This window comes from Adiantum capillus-veneris, chromosome 19 (assembly GCF_014529385.1).
Source record: "Adiantum capillus-veneris isolate H3 chromosome 19, ASM1452938v2, whole genome shotgun sequence".
NCBI lineage: Eukaryota > Viridiplantae > Streptophyta > Polypodiopsida > Polypodiales > Pteridaceae > Adiantum > Adiantum capillus-veneris.
This window is the reverse complement of record NC_140949.1, coordinates 149,727,076-149,748,065: the sequence shown is the minus strand read 5'-3', so window position 1 is coordinate 149,748,065 and position 20,990 is coordinate 149,727,076. Positions and strand designations below refer to the sequence as shown.

The 20,990-nt window shown below is 43.9% G+C and overlaps 1 protein-coding gene across 5 annotated transcripts; it reads left to right on the top strand.

The window, feature by feature from the left end:
* Nucleotides 1-9,398: 9,398 nt before the first annotated feature.
* On the top strand, nucleotides 9,399-13,214 carry LOC147435059 (uncharacterized). Of its 5 annotated transcripts, none has more exons than XM_086491424.1 (7): nucleotides 9,399-10,109; nucleotides 10,244-11,213; nucleotides 11,297-11,389; nucleotides 11,506-11,571; nucleotides 11,654-11,719; nucleotides 11,805-12,098; nucleotides 12,638-13,214. In XM_086491424.1, exons 1-7 carry the CDS (start codon nucleotides 9,949-9,951, stop codon nucleotides 12,749-12,751), a joined length of 1,764 nt encoding a protein of 587 aa, XP_086347550.1. In that variant the 5' UTR covers nucleotides 9,399-9,948; the 3' UTR covers nucleotides 12,752-13,214. The 5 variants fall into 5 exon arrangements, with proteins under 5 accessions (XP_086347550.1, XP_086347551.1, XP_086347552.1 ...); XM_086491425.1 differs by having other exon boundaries at nucleotides 9,402-10,109; nucleotides 10,262-11,213; XM_086491426.1 differs by having other exon boundaries at nucleotides 9,403-10,109; nucleotides 12,634-13,214.
* The last annotated feature ends 7,776 nt before the right edge of the window (nucleotides 13,215-20,990 follow it).

Below are 20,990 nucleotides of genomic sequence, written 5' to 3'. Positions count from 1 at the left end.
CCTAAGATTGGTGATTGAGAGGTCAGGGAAAAAGGTTGAGAGGGAAACAAATGAATGATGACTGTCAGCCAACACTCCCCCCTTCCTTCGGTAGATCATACCGTTTGAAATGAGCTTGTCACCCTTTGAAACCAATTGTTCCAGTTGGTAGTAGGTGGAGATTTTTGCCAATAGTTTTCTATTACCTTAGGCGCCTCGTCGAGTTGCAAGGGTGGTAAGGTACTCTCCCAAGATCGAACTTGAAGTAGTTCCTCAGGTGATTCTTGATCACTAGGAGGTGTGGATTCCTTTGTAGCTTTATGGAGGTCCACTATTGTAGATGGAGGCTGTGGAGAAGTTTTTACCTCTACGGATGCATTACATGAGGAGCTAGAAGCTTCATGGGACTCCCCCCTTCCTGAGCTAGGTGGAACAAATCGTTCTTTCTTTGGTACCCAAACTAGCTCGGGACGGGTGTGTAGCATTTTGTGATTTTTTTCTTTCCACGATCATTGATTCGTTTTGGAGCTACGGGATTGGGCTCACATGGGTCAGGTGATAGGTAAGAGCACAATCTATGTTTTGGGACCCAGATTTGATCATTTCCTTGATAGTAGCCTTGGGCTTCCAATAGTCGTTTAGGGATCCATCGCAACATTTTTTTACTTTTCTTGGAGCGAGTGGTACGTTTCTTACAAGGCTTCTGTTTTTTAGCACTAGCTATGGTCACTAAGGAAGCTTTAGGGACCCACTTGTATGTTTTCTTCGTTACATTAGCATGAGTCTTGTCAGAAGCGATATGCATTGCTTGTAGCATATTTAAGGGTACAAGCATTTCATCCCCCTCAGCTGTTACCCAGGTTGTTCCTCTAGCTCCCCATGTATCCATAGTTGCCGCTAGGTGTACCCAATCGACATTGTCTGACTCAGCCATTCCGGGTAGGATATCCATATAAGGAGAGTTCTTCCCAATATCCGTGTCTTCGTTACACGTGTAACAATACTGTAATGGATCTGAGTGAATTGTTGTGTCTGATCGATTATCAATGATGACTTTATTTCCTAGAGGATGCGTTCGACCACTTAAAAGATCAACTCGAATGATAGAGTCTTGGAACTGTAAGTAGACGTGGTTTTTGGACCAGTCATGCACCATTTTTGCTTCCCTCATGAATGGACGCCCTAAGATCATCTCAAATGACATAGGATGCTTGGAAAAATCCATAACAATGAAAGTCTGCCTTACCTTGTGTCCCAAGACCTTGATCCTCTCTCTTCGAGGATGTAATTTTGCTTTTGGAGCATCGACCGTGTGAGTGCATTCACTGGTGCTATGTTTATAGTTGGTGGTGTCCCATCAACAATCTCTATTATGTTCAATGGTGTGATTTTCGGTGCGTTTGGATTGTTAGGACACTGTGCGATCAAATGATCTATGCCACAACGATTACAAGTGAGTATTGGCATTGCCAATGCACTCTCTTGACTGGTTTGCATTAGTGCGGCATCCTTTTGTATTCTAATGGGGCACTCAGCTACTCGATGTGGTCCACCACATTCGTAGCACTGAAGAGGTGGTCTCCTGGCAAAACTATTAATGTTTTGGCCTCTTGCTGCTAGCGCAGTAGCTTGATATACCGGTTTGATTTGTCCCCAATGGTCTTCCATATAGTACATGGGACACTCCTCAAGCATGTCGACTCCATAGGTGATACTAGAGTCTATGTCTTCTTCGCAATCTACATAAGTACTAGATGACTCGCAACCTATTTGGTTCATAGGTGTAACTCTTGGATGAGGGGGTTGCGGTCCTAGCACTGGAGGTGGCAACGGTGTGGTTTGGACCACATTTTGGGTTCTAGGGACCATGTGTTGTAATGGCAACTATTGCTCCATGGGTGGGGTAGGCATCAATGCAGGAACTCGAGGTGAGTCTGCCCAAGCTATAGGCCGTCTATTTTCCATGATGCGTTTAAGCATTAGGCAATCCTTCGCTTGATGGCCATACCTACCACACGCGTTACAAGTCCCGTTAAACTTTACTCTGAAAGTAGGGCATTCACTCGTAGTATGTGGGCCCAAGCAAATTGAGCACCATTGTTGCTCCCTTCTTGGATACATATGAGTGTTTTGTGGAGCACGATTACCCCTAAGGCTTTCTTGGATGGCCTTTGTGAGATCTGCCAAAGTCATCTCAGATATCGTTTGCTCTTTCACGATTGGCGTTATCTTCATTGGCTCATGCCCTGATGCTTGGGAGCTACTTGACTTCGGCTCGGCAGACACTCTTTCTCCTGCAATCATTAAATTATCCTCCAATTGGATTGCATTCATGGTGACTGCTTCCCAAGTAGTGATACCTCTAATGACTAGGCCATTATAGATACTTTCATGTCGTAGTCCCCTAATGAATCTATCGAGCAATTGGTTGTTGTTGAATCGCTCGTTTGGATTGCATCGAGAATTCAAATTCTTTAGGCGACTAATGAAGTCTCTCACGGATTCACCTTCTTCTCGTTGGGCTTTCTGGAGCTGAGAGGCTACACCCCAAAGTACTCCCTCTCGTATGTATTCTTTTAAGAATAGTCTCCTAAGAGTAGAGTAGATCGTTTTTTCTTCTACTCTTAAGGTTCTATACCAATCTCCAGCCTTTCCGCTTAGGGTCAAACTCAAAGCCTTACACTTATGTAGCTCATTGTGCTCTTCCAAGGAATCGCACACATGTTCAAAGACTTCCATACGCTTTCTAGCATCTCCGTCTCCATTGAATTTCTGTGTGAGCTTAGCTACTTGAAATGCCTTGCTCCTAGGCTCTCTATCAGGTGCACCACGCATGTTTTCCGCAATAGAGCGACCGATAGTTTGAGCAAATGCTGCCAAATCTCCTATTTGAGCAGGTATAATGGGTGTATGTGCTCCTGGAACCACATCTGAGATGGGTGTTGGCCTTGGCCTTGGCATACGCGCGGCTCTTGGGTCCCATATTTCGTATGGTGGTGTACCAGACGGTGGTCCAAAGTTTACAGGCGTGGCCCTAGGCATAGGGGGTGCTTGATATGGCATGTTATTATTAAATGGCATGGCTCCACTTGTATAAGAGCTTGGATAATTCCATTGTGTATTGTAAGCTCTTGGAATAATCGAAGGTGTAGGAGCTACATGAGGCTGAGGTACAACAGGTGCACATGATTGATACATACATGTAGATATAGTTGGGGGCACTGTGCTACTAGGCATCGGCGCAGTGTTAACAAATGAACTCCATGGTGTACTTCTTGTCATGCTCACCATTGGGATATGCATGGTAGCCGTAGTGTCATTAAGAGAAAGATGAGCTAGATCTGGGAAGGTAAAGCTGCCACTTGTGGGCTCAGATTGTACCGAGGCTCCTGGCGAAACAACATATGGAGGATCAATGGGGCTCACTGAGGGGGTCTCCATTTGTGACACGGTTGGTTGGTTGGCCTTTCCCGTATCCAAGAATCTCATTAGGCCTGTTGAAGGCATGTTGATCCCTGTGTTCTGTCTTTCTAACTCGACAATCCTATGGAGGACATCAAAGACTTTCTGTTGTTGCTCATCTATGCTAGTAGCACCCGATGTGGATTGTAGAACATCTAACCAACCCACATGATAGGTGTTACCTGTGTACCGATCAGTTAAAGCTTCTGCTTGTAGATCATACTCCCAATTTTCGTTTAGGAATATCCCATCTAAGCCTGGCGTGCTGGAGGTTTCCCTTGAAGTGGAAGCATTATGGCTCCCCATAGCTTGCCCCTCCGTGACTGCTACCTTGGGAGCACTCGGTTGCTCGGCTGGCATGATTGTTGTCATAGGAGCCTTTGCTTTCAGGGCTCGACTTTGTTCTAGCCCTCATAGGTTCTCAATTTCCCTCTCCCTTGTTGCTTGCATATAGCGTTCGATCTCTTGTACTTCGGCAAGACTCCTACCATCGGGTAGTAAAACCTCAGAGGGAGATAGTCCTAAAGGATCAGGAGGTGCAGTGGATGGAACATTCACATGCACACTCTCAAGAAGCATAGAGTCTATTTTAGGCATGAATGACGAATTTACTTCCCCACTCCCTTCATTTATTTCATTAACCGCATGTTCGGAGCGAGTAGCTCTACTAAGGGTCTCTTTTAAGCGGCTAAACACGCTGGACCCGGGCCATGGGCCCATGGCATGCATGTCTTGACTTGAACTATCAGGGTTTGGTGTAGGATACCCCTCCATGACTTCGTAGTCAGAGGAAGAATCACTAGACGCGATATGAGGATCTTGGGTCGTGCTACCTTGAGTCCCGGCCGAAGGTCCAGAACCTAGGGTGGAGGAATAATGGGTGCCCACGTAAATGGAGGCACTACCAATATGCTCGTGCTCTAACACTCGTCCAGAGCGTAGGTTCATATGACTTCCACACTCTAAGCGCGTTGGTGAGTGCCCGTGAAGGCCGCTCACTTAGTTTTTTTTTTTTTTTAGTTGTTTATAACCCAAGTTTTTCGTTATTTTTGGTTATTTTTTGTAACCGAGCCACAAAATATGGCGTGTAATAGCTCAAGACGAGCGTTTTAGCTAAAGGAACGTGCCGTGCTTTACAGCTCTCTATTTGGCTACGTGAAGCCCTCGAAATCCTAAAAATAGTTTTTAAATATAAAAAGGTGTATAAACTATTTTTTAAAATTGAGGACTAAGGTCTGGGTTCGGGCTTGAGCTTGGGGAATGATCCCCAACCCGGAAATAATTTTTTTTATTTTTTTTATTTTTTTTTAAATTATAAAGTCGCCGCGGCCGCGCCGCGCGCGCGCGCACACACACACACTTAACCTACACCTAACTTATCTACTTACAGCTAATGGAGATACTGCCACACACACTCTAACACTGTTTACACAGTACTACAGTAGCTAACAGATCTACAAAACTAACCTTACAGAACTAACATTCCATAGCTAATACCTTAATTCTAACAGTACATTGCAAAAAAATGTAACTCCTTCTTTAACAGAAAACAAGAAAGACAGTACAGTGTAACAAAAAACCTTCTCCACACAAACACACACCTTCCTTCTTCACAAATCCTTCTCCACACAACTACACACACTCATTCCCTACCTTTCCTATGATAGAAATTGCACCACAAGATAGCATAAAGTGCTTAACCGAGCTTAGCGTAGGGCATTTCCCCGGCAGCGGCGCCAAAAATGTGCGCTCCTTGCCGCACTGTCGAAGCAAAGGACTTGTCGATACACCGTGTGCGAGCCACAAATGGCTCCAAGCACACAACAAGTCTAAACTAGTAAGCTCAAGAGAGCAAAGGGTGTGTCACTCACCGCTCTACGCTCGCCTTCGTGGTGGATTCCTCGCCGCGATGAAGAAGAAGCTGCAGTCGTGCCGCGCTCAACCGCTTCGCCGCTGTCGTGCCTTCATAATGCTCGATCGCACACACACACTCCCTCTCTCTCTCTCTCTCACATACATACACACACAAGGAGGTGAAGAAGAAGAAGAAGGTGGAGATGGAGATGGAGAAAGAGCACTCTTCTATTGCACAAATGAGAGAATGAGTGAATTTTAGGTTTAGTTGGCTTTTATATGAGCTCACCCCATTCACACTTGGGCGCCCATGCTTAGCCAACTAATCCCTTGAATGTCCCAGTTAGAGTGCGCCTCTCATCGGCGATCACTCTTACCCTTTTCCTATTGGTCCGACAAGCCCGGTACCTGACTCTACCAAATACATAATACACGTCAGCAAAAATTGCTATGAGATTGCACTTCTCAAGGGATGCCTTAAGCAAGCAATTTTCCATGAAGGATTTGGGTGATGCACATCATTTTCTTGGTATGCGTAACAAGAGAGATCGTAAGCGTGCAATACATGAACTATCACAAGAAGAGTATATTCGCAAGGTCTTGCAACGACTTAACATGCAAGGGGGGAAAGCATTGAGTACCCCAATGGCTACATATGTAAAACTTAGCAAGAATGATTGCCCTAAATCGGATGTTGAAAAGGCAGAGATGGAAAAGGTGCCATATTCTTTGGTAGTTGGCAGTCACATGTTCGCCATGGTCAGTATGTGACCAAATATTGCATTTGCAGTGGGAGTGGCCAGCATGTATATGGAAAATCCGGGTAGAAAGCATTGGGAAGTAGTGAACAATATCTTGAGATACATCAAAGGTTCAACTAGCAAGTGCTTATGATTTGGGAACAGTGATGTATCCATAGTTGGATACACTGATTCTGATTATGCGGGTTGTGTACACACTAGAAGATCCACATATGGCTACGTTTTCTTGTTTTCAGGAGTGGCAGTCTTTTGGAGATCATGTCTCCAAAATTTCATTTTGTCTTCCACTATTGAGGCTGAGTATGTTACAATATCCAGTGCCAGCAAGGAAGCCGGGTGTCTATCTCGTCTAGTGGGAGACCTTGGTATACACCAGACTCCTTTGTTACATTGTGATAGCTAGAGTGCGATTGCCTTAGCAAAGAACCCCGTGTTTCATTCCAAATTGAAACACGTCAAGGTCATGTATCATGTGATACGGGATATTTTGGCTAGCAAATGCATTGAGTTAGCCAAAGTTCACACGGATAACAACCCTGCAGATGCTCTTACGAAAAGCTTAGCCAGAAAGCGGTTCACACATTGCATTGAGATGATGGGCGTAGGGTGAAGCCTCATGATGCTTCACATTTGTATAGGTTTGTATTAACATAGACCAATTGGGCCACTATGGCCTTCAAGTGGGGAAATTGTAAGGGTGCAGGCTATATTGGCCGAGCGTCGCCCATTACTAACATCCTTATTCATCACATAATATAAAGAATAAGGGGTTGTGGATTATTATCCACTCTAAGCTCCACCCACACAGCAACGCTCCCGCTTCTGCACTCGCACTCACGCTCCCGCTGTCTTGGCATTGCCTTGCACCTTCATCTCCCACCACTCTATATTGAAACTCTCATAGTGCTATTGCTTTACCACATAATCCTATTGTTTGTGGTCGGACTAAACAAATTGATATTCATTACCACTTTGTTCAAGATTACATTAAGGATCGTTGCATTAGCTTAGAGTATTGTGTGATTGTTTAGTAATCTAGAAGATCTTCTTAGGATTTATCTGGCTCGACCTCGACTGGATTAACTTCTTTAGCAATTTCAAGTTGGACCACCCATATGACTTTGAAGAGGAGGTGTTGGAGATATGTCAATACCAGATGGTGGCATCCTAGTTTGCATGGCATGGTTGTATGGCTAGATTGGCCCTGCATATACATTTTTGTTTCTCTTTCTGTTGTCATGGACTTCTATTGGTTAGTTGATCCAGATCTGGTTTGATTGTCCCATTTTTTGGGCGCCCCCGTTTTTGTACACTTCTAGGGCACCTTTTGGTATAAAGGCGACCCCTTGCTCTCATTTTCATTCATCTAGTTGTTTGAGTATCTATTTGAGATAATTACTCTTGGATCATTTTTGTGCTCTCATTGGCTCTATTGTGTTTGTCTTGTCTATCTAGCACTTTACACACACACACACATTTCATTATCATTCTCGAAGGTCAAAGATGACATATGGGATAGAAAAAAACATATCATGTGGGGTGTTTGGAGCTAATAAGTGACGTTGGAGCTCAAGTATTGTGGAAATGATTGTCTCATGGCTGAAAAAGCAACGTCTAATGGGATCAAAAGCTGAGCACTCAAGTATAGTGTGATACTTAGACTTGTGAACTTTTTTGTAGCATAGATTGTATAGTCGATGAGATTCCTCGCTGACGCCCAACACCCCCTCACATCACAAGGAATGAGAGCTAAGCCAAATTGAGGCTAACGTGTGGATCGCACTCAAGGGTATGGGGCATGAGCATTTAAGGGTGGGAGTGGTTCCTATGTTCGAAGAAGAAGATGGTATTGTAGTTGGGGGCAACATATGTGATGTAATGTATGAAACTTGAACCCTTGGATTTCTCCCAAGCTATGATACGTTGGCACTATAAAACGGTTTGGGTATACAAAATCATCTATATCTTGTGTGGCCAAAGGGTATTAAAACAAGGTGAAAGCTCACTATGGCCTACATAATGTATTGAGAGGAATTCAATAATAATCCGGAAGCTTGATCCAATGGTCTAGAGATGCACCCAAAGTCCAACCCTTTAGCAACGACTACTTATGTAGTCCAACAAGAGGGTTTTTTGCAAGAGGAAAAAAAAAAGAAAAAAAAAGAAAGTGACACTAGCATTTTACTTTTTTTTTGGGACAATACAGTTTTCCAATTTTTTAAACAAGTGTAACAATGACTTATTTAGATTACAATATATTTCAAAAGCATAAAAAATAATGACTTAACCAATAATCAGTGGTCCTCTTTCAAGAGAGAGTACACAAATGTCAACACCTCTAACAAAGACCTAGAAGAAACATTAAATAAGGAAGTTTTTGCCATATGGCACTAATCCGCAAGCTTTATCTAACGTCGACAATTGCACCAAAAATCCAACGCTTTACTAAGGGTTCACAACAAGCGATGGAAGGAAATTGTAGTGCACCTGCAACCAATCCTTGCTCGCCAACTAGGAGAGCGTGTTCACATCGGACGGAAGCAAGTAGCACACGAACATGCCAACGCATGGAAGAAAACAACCATGTTTCTTCCCCTCCTCTCCCCCCCCCGTGAGCATGATTTGCAGGAAAAGATCATTTTCAAAAAAATTTAAAAAAAAGATGGTTAACTCTTTTTTGTCTCTTCCGCCCATCCTCTATGTTCACATCAGGCGGTGTCCAACAATCACCATTCCCTCTTCCACCCTATCTTGTGTGAACAATTAGGTGATGAAAGAGTGCAGAAAGCATCTCCTCCACCCGGAAGATGGGATTTTAATGTGAACCCAGCTTAAAGACTCCTTATGTAGTCCAAAAATCCCTATACTTACATGCTATGAGTTGAATAGCCTGAGAGAGAGAGAGAGAGAGAGAGAGAGAGAGAGAGCTCTAGCACAACGTGCCAGACGACAACTCGACAGCCAAGATTTAATGCTGGGAAATCTTTCCTTGCTCGGTGCCAATATTGAGCACAACGTCTCCAGTCGCGGCTCGATTAGGGAGTAGAAGAGCAAAGCACATTGTTGATTGGATCACAGTTGTTGGGGGAGGTGGGGCGTAGGCTACAACGACCAACCAATTACTTGTCGGTCAAAAAGGGCATGGGACACGTAGGCTCTTGTCCTTGCAAGATTCGCTTCGGCTGGCCGGCTGCACTCGTTGTGCTCGTGCTAAGAGAGAGAGAGAGAGAGAGAGAGAGAGAGACGGGGGGGAGAGAGAGAGAGAGAGAGAGAGAGAGAGAGCGTGTGGGCTAATTTGCAAATGAGCGCATTTGTGAGTGCATGGCCACATCGAGACCAGTTTGCGAGTGATGAGTGAGGCAGTCATCGCCCATTTTCAAGTCGAGGATGCGAGGGAAATGTTGGCCCGTGGAATGCACAGGCCGAAAGTTCCGAAAGGCCAAAAGCAAAAAGTAGCAATGGCGACTGCGGAAGCAGAAGCGTCGTCTCCCCCTGCAAAAATGACTAACGATATCTACTTGACAAGACCGCTACGTGGGTCCTGCTCTCTACACTAGGCTTGATCTGCTTTGCCTTTTCGAAAATACAGGGAAATTGCTTCTTGCTTGAGCTCTTCCGCGTGGGTCTCACATGAGCCTGGCAGGCATCCTGCTGCGGGTGTACGACCCTTCTCTACTTAGATTCTGTGATTCTGCGGGTGATCTGCGTTTCTGCTCTCCCTAAGCTTAAGTGGTCATCCCAACAAAGAGCAGATATGTCAGATGCATCAAAAGGACTCTTGTGTTTATGCATGGCCAGATTCCATCGTCTCTGATGTGGAGGGATTTGGATTGCTTGAAGCCAGCCTTAGGGTAGCTCCTGTGCTTTTGTTTCTCCCTATCCATCTCGGAGCATGAGTCATTGCGTGCCAAATTTAGATGTGCGTTCAGCAGAGATTGATGATGTGCGCCCATGTCCTTTGCCTTCTGAAAAAGGCGAAGTTGCTTCACTTTTCTTCTGCGATGGAGGAGGATTGGAATATTCAAGTGCTAGGAAGAGTGCAGGCACATGCATGTAAGTGCCTGTTCTTTCAATGAAAGAGTTCTTTGGATTTGTTTGTGCAAGATAGTTAGTGTTATGAATTTTGATGTGTTTTTCTAACCTCAGTGGCTTTTATGCGTAGCGTGACAATCTAATCCTGATTTTAGTCCCGATGGTGTGGTCAGCCATGCGCCCTGGATGGAGACAGAGAATGAGGAGAAAAGGGCAAATGTGTTTGAAATGAGTCGGGAGCTAGGGTCGGCGTTAGATGTTACACTTAGCCACACCCCTTTTCAGGAGGATGAGATGCTTTCTTGGCTTCAGTACCCTTTGGATGATACCTTCAGCAAGAATTACTGTACAGAACAGCAGTGTCAGCAAGTTTTTCCTTCATTTCCCTCTCAAAGTCTGCTTCAAAAAGCACCTGGTGAGAGGCTTTCAGCTTCAAGCCTTTCGACAAAGCTCAGTGAGAATACTGATCATAACATTGTGGGCCAATCTGTTACAACGGATGCAGCTTTAGTTTTGGGTTCTCAACGAGCTGCAGGCCTGGTGCCACAAGCTGGAGCACAGGTCTTTGACAGAGTTCATACAATCAAGCAATCTTGTGATGATGCAAAAGCCACTGGCACTCTCCATATTCCCAACGTCAACCCTTCCGCATCAGAAAATGCAGGGAACCACAACAAGATGAATTTTCCCTTCTTTTCACAGAAGGTTGCTGCCATTAAATCCAGCGTCCAAATTGTTGGCACTTCTAATGGCCCATCAATGAAGGACCGACTATGTCAATGCGCAATTAGACGATCAAATGAAAGAATGTCGTCAATTGAGAAATCAGCACCGGCTGCATCTTTGACCAGCTTCAATTCGCTTGGAGAGTCGGAATTGAATGAGCCAAAGCAAGGAACTGATATCACTCAGGAGCCCCTTCACAATTTGAGATGTGATGATGATAAAGCAAGGCAAGCAGAAGTGGATCTTACCGCATATACTCCAACAATAGGTACTGAATTTTTTGAGTCTGCAGATGTGACGTTAACATCTCTCTCAGGAGAATCAGATTACAGCACAGGAAAAAGTGCAAAGGATGCCGGTGGCAAGAGACCTGCTGAAGAAACTGAGTGTGAGAGTAAGGTTGGTTGCTTTTGACTCTAGATCTGTAAGGTGCATAATTTGTGCTTACAATGATGGTAGCCTTCTGTATGGGATGTATGTAGGACACTAGGGGATTAGAAACTGGGCCAACTATGGCTAGGACAATCTCAGCAAAGAGGACAAGGGCTGCAGAGGTCCACAATCAATCTGAAAGAGTGAGCAATATTTTATACCTTTCATGTCCCCCACCCTTCCTCTCATTTTATATTTTTGTTTTTAGTTTGCAGCTGTTTTTAGAAAGTAATTCTACTCTACTTGAGTGAGAATGCAGAGACGGCGAAACAAAATCAATGAAAAGATGAAAGCTCTGCAAGAACTGATTCCTAATGCAAATAAGGTGCAATAACACAGCCGAATTCCCTTTAAATAAGAGTGATTCGAATTTTGCGTACTTTGTAAGCTCACGTATGAATATGCAGACAGACAAGGCCTCCATGCTGGATGAAGCCATAGAGTATGTCAAGATGTTACAAGCACAACTTCAGGTTGGAGTAAGATGTTTATCTGGTTAGCTCTTGTTTCTTGCCTTTAGGCTTATTGACGAAGCTTTTTGGTTTGCTTTTGGTGAAGTTAATGTCAACGAGAACAGGGATGATTGTCCCTCCGATCATGATGCCACCAGGAATGCAATATCTCTCACTCCAACAAAGACCAAGCACAACTGGGTTGAATATGGGACTTGGCTCAAGGGTGATGGATGCATCCACTACTGGTGTAAGTGCGTCAGCAAGGGCGGTTTTTCTTGGACAACCTTCACCGGGACAAGTTTACCAGCCTATGGCTGGATACCCAGTCATGCCCGAAGTGCAAAGTCATCTCCACCTCAATGCCATGCGCAATGCACAGGCCTTCCCTCATTTTCAGGTATGACAACATTTGCAAGCTGGTCAAGAAATGACTTTTTTGTTTTGGGATGGTACAATTGAAATTTGAAGTAGAATTGATTGTAGCTTCATTTTTTATAAAATTGAACCTGGCAGGTGTCATGATTTGGACCATTAGTTGTGTCGTTCTCCTATCTCCTTCTCTAGCCTATTCTTTGTGTGCATTCTCGTCGCCACCTCCTTCGCTTACACCTCTTACATCTTTCTACGTCAACATCTACATGTATGTAGAAAGTAGATGTAACAATCTTTGACTGTTCGTGTTTTGAGAGAGAGATGAGGAAAGGTGAGAGGAACATGTGTAATTTGACCTGTTTTTCCACTCTTCTGGCTTAATATCTTTTAATAGCCTTCTCTCATTTTCTTTTATTGAGCTTAGCCTGCGTAGTAGAAGAAGCTTAAAATCAAGTAAACTGGTAAACATTAAAAAGCAATTCAGCCTACGTAGATTGTTGTGGTAGTTTGAAAGGCATACAATTTGATCATGGGTCTTGTTTTGTGCTGACTGTTGACAGCCAGGTCATTTACAACGGATTAATGACATTTATAAAGCCAACGAAGAGTTGGGAAAGCGGCAGCAGGGATGAACCGCAGTGGTACTGTGCATCTATCCTTGTCAGGGCCTTAAGCTAATATCTGAATTTCCGAGTCGCCCCTTTGTGCACCTTGTTGCTGGAGAGCTCTACATGAGAAGTCTAACGAGAGGCATACGACACCAATGTATTTGTGATCAACGGTTCTTGAAATACCAATTCTTTAGCTGCGATGTTCACCTTCTTGCAGCAGTAAGGTGGGTTCCAAGACAGAGGTTTCTTTTTTAGCTCCGTGGGGGAGCCCACCATCATGGCTTTGAGTGGTTGTAAGGCCGCAGGTTTGTAGGATTCATAAGATATTCCCATTTCGACTCTTATGATGGACAGAAGGAAAGGGTGAGAAAGGTTCTTGCTTGTACATAACATAGCTTGTCATGCTTCATTGCTTGACTAACAATGCAAGGGGAAGAGAAGCTTGTGCTTGGCTCTAGCCCTGCAACAGCAGTCATCTGTTCCTTTTGGTAGTTTTTGCAGAGAATATCATTCGGCACTTCTTTCTGTTGTACACGTGTAGACCTAGTAAGGCCCAAGGGTGACATTTTTTTGCACGGTAGCCTTTGACTGTCTCGTTGCTTCTAATAAAAGATTCATGCTAAGAAAACCTCTCTATCTCTCTTTTACAACGATGTACAAGCTACTCCTTGGGACTTTGAGAGCAACTATAACATGGGTTTGTGAAGTTTTTCAAGTAAACACAAAACATGTTTTGCATTGGATTAAATTAATCCAGGCACATGGACATGCACACGCACGGACAAACATCGGAGATTTGGATATGAGTTGATTCTAAACAACAAAGAGCATGATGACCTTGTTCTTGTTCTTGTTCTTTCTTGAGAGCTTAGATTTGATGTTCTTGTGCTATCAGCCTTCTAAGGTGTTAGTATCTGCTTTCTTTTGTATAAATGAATGCTTAGTTGTTTATACCATTCCTGCTCATTATGCTATCATTAAAATTTTCTTCTAGCGTAGTCCAAAGCGCACTTGATAAAGACATAAGTTCTTAATAGTTTAATTTTTATTTCTTTCTATAATGTCTTTTCTTTGTTGTCCTGGTTAACAAAAAGTGTTGTGAGAGTGTATTTAAATGTATGTATATATCTTTAGATACATACATATAGAAGGGCAACACAAGTGCTCATTTTAGGCATGCTTAAGGGTCATAGTCATGTAAATGTATGCCCTTCTTAGCCTAACATTCAATTTTTTTTTTTTAAAGCAAGGCAATGAGCTGCTTTTAGGCTTGAGCCCTTGTAATTGTAAATTATTAGTGTCCAAAATTCTTGAGTATATATTCAAAAGTTGGAAGCGACCTTTGAAGGAAGACCAATGGACGACAAAGTGGGAAAATTGTAGCCAATATTTTTGGACATACATTTTTACTCAAAAAGTTCATTGTTTGAAATTTTTATCCTCAAGCAAATATTCCATGTATACCAAAAAATAACATTACTCCGTGAGAAATCCTTATCCTTAAGACAATATATCTATGCTCCTTTCATATAACAAAACATGCTTTCTTTGAACTTTGTCTTCTGGAAAAAAAATTGTGCAAAAATTCATCTATCTATTAATAATTCATTGCTATTTTCTTCCATAAACTTCTATGCATGGTTATGTGGCAACATTGGGTAGACATGCATTTTTGAGATGGCTAGCCATGTGGCATTGGAGATATTGTGATTGCTATTTTGGCATGTCAAATTGGTGACATGGCATGTACGGTCCGATGAGTCTGTGATGGGTGATGCATTGTGTACATCATTGGCATGAAGGATAACAAGAAGACTCCAAGAGAAATTACTCTTTTGGCCTCCCACTTTGCATCTTCATTTTGCACCCCTTATTGCCGTGTACAATCTAAAAATGAGAAGCTCATGCAGGATATCTCCACTTTTTATTTGTGGTTTCCTCAAGTTGTGTGCATTGTATGCTCAATCTTTGTGTGTGTGTGTGAGAGATCTTGTGAGATAGAATGATTTATATGTGTTTTATGAGTATCCACAAAGAAGGACAAAAGTGTTGATATAAACTTGCTAAAAAACAAAATAAATGATTGACATGGGGTCTTTGTGCATGTATATGAGGGATGCAGAGGATGGTGCTTTAACTCTAATGGATGTGGAAGTATATGCATAGGGGAGTACAACCTTGATATACAAAGGATTACCTAGCTTCATTAAGTACCAAATTGGGAGTGTGGTATGTCATGCATATGTGGGATGCATATGTGGGTAGGGAGTGAAGAGTCCCCATAGATAACACCAGGGTTTGAAAAGGCATGCACTATCTCCCTATGTCTTGTTTGCTAATAGTGACGTTAATGTATCTCCCAAATGGCATTGTGATGTACTCTCTAGGCTTGGTATCCATGTGCTCTAAGGCCTCTAGGGCTCGAACAATCTTTGTTGATTATAGTGTGACCCCTCTTTGAATGTCGGTGGGTGGAATTGGACAACTCTTTTGAAGAAGTCCATGAGTTTTGTCGCCCTCCATTGTTGTTTGTGGGTGATTAAAGGAGAGTCTCCCTATGTCTCTAAATGTTCAACTGTCTCTAGTTTCTGAAGTCCAATAGCACTCCTAGGTGTGGGTTGTTCCATTCAAAGGACTATCTATTAGCCCCATATGCTTTCATATGTTGGACGTCTGCATACATAGTGCTCCTCAGTATCCACCTCCACATCTCTTGCATGTCCGCACTCTCTGTCGCTCGGTGTTGCTCACCCAACCACAATCGCTAGTCTGTGAGAGAGCTATGCAATCGCCATTCGAGCACAATGGGGCTTATATGCGTCTGTATATCTTGGATGCTAGATGAAACCATCCACTCAAATAGTCATGAAGTTCAATGGCGAAGGTGGGTGGGTGCAATCTCTCTCTCTCGATGTGTGACTGTGAGAGATGTTAAACGACGATTATATTAGTTACAAATGGTGAGTCATGGTCGGGCCGCTCTATAACCATACCATGCGTGTTGAACCAATGTATCATTTGTGCAAAACAATGATCTAACTCTCAGCAGACCAGAGCCAACTGCCTAGGTGCCTCCATCTTAAAGTCTGTGACGTAGCTCATCAATATCTAAATAAACATAGTGCATGAGAGAGATTCGAAAGGCCAAAATGACCTGTGAGACCAAAAAGTTACAATTGGTGAATCTGATACCATGTCTGAGTACAGAGTACAAAGAACTAACACTAAAACAGTAAGGGAATGAATCTGAAGCTGATTTGGAATTGAAACGAGATAGGTAGGGGGGGGGGGGGGGGGGGGGGGGGGGGGAGGTTTGGTGGGTTCAAATGAAATCTCTCATCGGTCGCTGTCGAATTTCATCAACATCCTCCATGGTCAGTACTCTAGTTGGGCGTCTTGCATGTCGAGCTAGAGTGATCTGTATAGTCCTCAAATAGCTCAGCCTAAGGCTAAATACATAGGTGGGTACAATGCTACAACCACGATAAAAAATTTATAAAAACTAACAAGACCTAGTGTCTCTTTCACAAAGTGATTCATAGGTTTGGTTACCAATCCTTTGGATCAAGCAAAAATATGGTAACTTCTATGGTTGGGGGTTTTTCATGGCCAAATAAGAAGTAATGTCTCTCCGACCGTGGATCATATTCTGCATCATGTTGTCGCAAATTGGCCATAGGACTTGCAGCCTTTGTCGATGGTGGGAGACCCCTCGAGGTCGTGGGCGTCTGGATCTGCCTACCTCAATGGCTCGGTCAATCAATGTACCTCTAGTGTGGGTGGGCTCTGAGATCTGATGTAATGACTGCTCCTCTGGCTCTCCCCTCGCTGGTGTAAAGAAATCTGTGATTCATCTCTGAGCTTGTCTCTCCCTTGATGTCCTCAGCAAGCTCTCCCAAGTCTGTGCAGCTCTAGCAGGAACAATCCGAGACTCTTTGATCCTCGTATCTCATGACTCTAGAAAATGGTCTGAAACCCTCTCTAAATAGACAGTGGAAGCGGCCGCGTATCTCATAGTACGCTAGGCAATGACATGTGTAGTGCAGCTCTGTCTCTAGCTCTAAGTGACATAGGTGACATATCCTGGCCCATGCGGTACACCCTCAAAATTGGCCAGTCTCAATCTGGAGCTAATGTGAGGATGTGTGTATCTGCCCAATAGCGCATCGTATCCCATGGGATAAGTGCGTATCCATGTATGCAGGCCTAGTCACAAAACCGTTCTTCGTAAGTTGGAGAAGAAGCTCTCTGTAGAAGGCTATCTTCGTGCCCAAATCCTGTGTCAGTTGTATCCATGTGTTCCTGGTATCTAGCTGAATGAGATCCTGGCGTAAGAGTCTGGTGATCTCTATTCGTGTGAGAGACAGGGAGGGTGCATCCATGGAGTATTGAAACGAGCGCAATCTATCCATGCTGAAACCATGTTGTCATCTGCCCATACCAACATGTTGTATCGCCTTGTAGCGCTAGTTGTCGAGATGACTCCAAGGCAAGCCGAGCATATCTGTCCTTGGGGAGATCCCATAAACTGTGTATAAAGGATACTAATCTAGTCAATGCCTCAACCACGAAAGGGGGGGGGGGGGGGGGGGGGGGCTAGCTCGGCTCGGATAATCTCATGTGGCATTGAGGCCTTAGCTCGAATCATCCAAGCGATCATAGAGACCACCTTGGGAGGACTGGAGAGGATGTGTTCGTAGGTTCAATTTCAGGAACCGCGAACAAAGCTCTGGCTTTTTGATAGTCTAGTGACTTCATCTGAGTTCAAGTATGGGGACCCTTAGTAGACCATCATGGGAGATTTGGCAACACAGATGGATGGAGATATATGGAGAGGCCTTTTGCATGTGCTCTTGTCAGTCTAGTTTCTGATGCTCTCCTCACTGAAAACACAGGTTCACTGAAAACTACCTCAAGATAGGTATATGCATCTGTGTACTCCACAGTCTCCTGGCCATACGTAAATGTGGGTGTTGACCTCCTGACCCACTGTGGTGAGGTGTTGAACACCATAACCTTGGTTTTCCCAAACTGTCACGAGCAAATGTATGCAAAGCATCTAAATGACGTTGCATCCCCTCTAGAAAGTCAGAAATCAACACAATATCATCTCAGCATATAGTAACAACGGAATCCATGTCCCTATTAGCTGAGCCCCTCTGTCTCCCTGACGTTCTACATAGTCTGAAAACTCATCTACATACATCCAAAGAGAGTCGGAGATAGGGGATATCCTTGCTTCACCCCAATAGTGGAGTGGACCATGTCAGACATTCCCTCAGTAGTGCGTACCTGCCTTATCACTATCCTGTATAAAGCCAGAATACCCCATATTAGCTCTATAGGCACACCCATGTCCTGTAGTCTGCGTATAAGTCTGGCTCTCGGCACTGTGTCAAAAGCTTTGCAGAAATCCACAAAGCTACAATAGATCCTCCTGCCATGGTGTCTACCCTTCTCAATAATAGCTCTGAGTGTCAGAATTTGGTCAAGAGTCAGAATTTGGTCAAGAGTGGAGAAACCTCTCCTGGATCCTGCTTGCCCTAATGCTCATATGCCCTCTCGCTTTGCCCATCTACTCAGCTCCTGCTCAAGAACGGATGCATATAGCCTAGCCAATGTGTGACCAACCATGATGGTGCGATAATTCCCAGGAATCATGGGATCTCTCAACTTGAAAATAGGCACAATTGTAGACAAACTCCAAGTCTCAGGAAAGCTTTCATATATGGCTTGATTAAACATCATAGCAAGAAGCTCTACAAGCATATCTCTGGCATGGATGAAGTGCTCTGCTACCAGACCATCATGATCATGTGCTCTCCTTGTCTTAATCATGTCAATGGCTTTCCTTACCCTCTCGGCAATAAAGAAAGTACATGTCTCAGGGCATGTCTCTAGTGGGTCCGACAAAGGTGGTTGCCCTGATGCTGTGTAAAGAGATATGGCATATTTCCCCATGTCTCTGTGGAGGTGATCGCTAGTGGTGGTGAATGCTCGTGGAATAGCCTCCATGCTTCGCCTGAGTCTTGACTCATAAATAGCTGATACAAATCCCGCTCTAATTGAGATAGATAAGCCCTTTTCTTTCGTCGCACTAGGCGGCGAAAGATAATCGGTGACTGTCTATGTGTGGTAATGTTGAGATGTCGAGCTCTACACCTTGAGCTGGCATCCACTACGGGTCTTGGCCGCTTACGGCATTTACTCACTGGCGCGTTAGGTGACCGACACGGAGGATCTCTGCCAGTGATTCTACAGCTGGACTACACTTATAGTGCCAGCCTAGTACGCTTCTAGCGAGTTCACACTTAGTGACCGCATGTACATATGTGCTACTTTTCAGCTTTAGCACTTAGTCATTTTGTACTCTCTTTTCGGAGAAGAAGAAGAAGAATCTTTCCATCTCTGTGTGCTTTGTGCTTGTCTCGTGTAGCTCTCTTGCATCCTCATTCTTTACATGGTATCAGAGCCTGGTGCAGGCAAGAGAGGCTAAGAGAGCAAGAGCATCACAATCCCTTCGTTCGCAATCCACGACAGGTCTCCAAAGTGCAGTATACAGAGATTTATTGTACAAGTACAGTGGTTGTATGTACGTTTGATTGTGGACACTCGTTGAGTGTAGGAAGCGTTACAAGTACCACGATAGCAAGTTCAGCAGATTTGCAGGTTTTTGCAGATTGCAGCTATTTTGTCTTAGTGCTTCAAGATGTCTGACGGTTTCAGTCAGATTGTTACTGAGAAGCTTGAGAAAAATAACTACCCTGCATGGAAGTTCAGAATAACAAATTTCCTAAAAGGAAAAGGTTATTGGGACTATGTAGAAGGAGACAATGAAAAAGAACCAGAGATTCCCGAGGCAAATGCTACAGCAGAACAAAGGAAAGGTTTGAGGGACTGGCAACAAGGCCAAAGCAAAGTGATGTATTGGCTTTCTATGAGCATCACAGATAGCATGATGGGCTATCTACAGGATGCTGAAACCCCCGCCATTGCATGGAGAAACTTAGGCAGAGTGTTCGAGGTGAACACCAAAGCCAGGAAGCTTCAACTAAAGTCGGAGCTAAATCAGGTTAAGAGGAACAACCTCTCCATCAATGATTATGCTTTGAAGATCAAGAGTATCATTGAGGCTCTTGGATCTATTAAAGTCTCAGTGGAAGATGATGACATTGTCCGTGCATGCTTGGATGGTCTAGGAGATGAGTATGTACATTTCAGGTCTTCCATGAATACAAGAGACGACATCCCGTGTTCCAAGATTTGATTTCTATGCTTATTCTGGAGGAGAAGAACCTTGACACATCTTCTTCTCATGGCAGAAATAATTCTGAACAGGCCTTCTATTCTAACTCCAATAGAGGTAGAGGTAGAGGTCGTGGTCGAGGCCCAAGGGGTTGCAGGGGCCAATTTCTGGAAGGCCAATCAAATCAAAACAATACAAGTGGCAGGGGAAACCAGTCTCAAGGCAGGGGGAGTCAAAGAGGTCGTGGTGCAGGATCAAGCAGGCAGCAACATACTCCAGATAGCAGAGAATGTTGGACTTGTGGCGAAAGAGGTCACATGTCACGTGACTGTCCAAAGGGAAAATCAAGTGGAAAGAGAGAGCAGGGCAACTATGCATCTACTAGCAGAGATGCAGATGACAGCAAAAATGAGCGCATGTTTGTTATGCAGCATGTAATGAATACAATGACTGCAGAGAATTCCACCCAAGATGATGTTTGGTATGTGGATTCAGGTGCCTCTAATCACATGACGTCTCGTGGAGAGTTGTTTAGAGATATGCGCAAACCATATGTGTCAGGCTATGTGTAGACAGGAGATGACACAGCTCACCCCATTGCTCATGTAGGGGACATACCTCTAAATACAAAGAGTGGGAAATCAAAGTACTTAGTTGATGTACTTCATGTCCCAAACATTACAAAGAATCTTGTTTCTGTTGGACAAATGGTTGAGCAGGGTTTGCAGGTTCGCTTCAATCCAAATGGTTGTTATGTAGAAGATTTCCAGAATGGCTGTAAGCTGATCACAGAGGGCAAATGTGTGGGCAGAATGTTTACGCTGAATGTAGACATGCCTGAGGTAAAAGCTGCATTATTTGCACAGGGCACAGGTCTTGTGGTTGATGTTGACATTTGGCACAAACGCATTGGCCATGTCAATGAGCAGAGATTGCGCAGCATGCAATCAAAACAGATTGTAAAAGGTTTGCCCAAATTCAAGGTGGATGGTATGCATAAAGTGTGTGCAGCATGCCAGTTTGGAAAACAGTCAAAGGGCTCATTTCCACATGAGCGCAA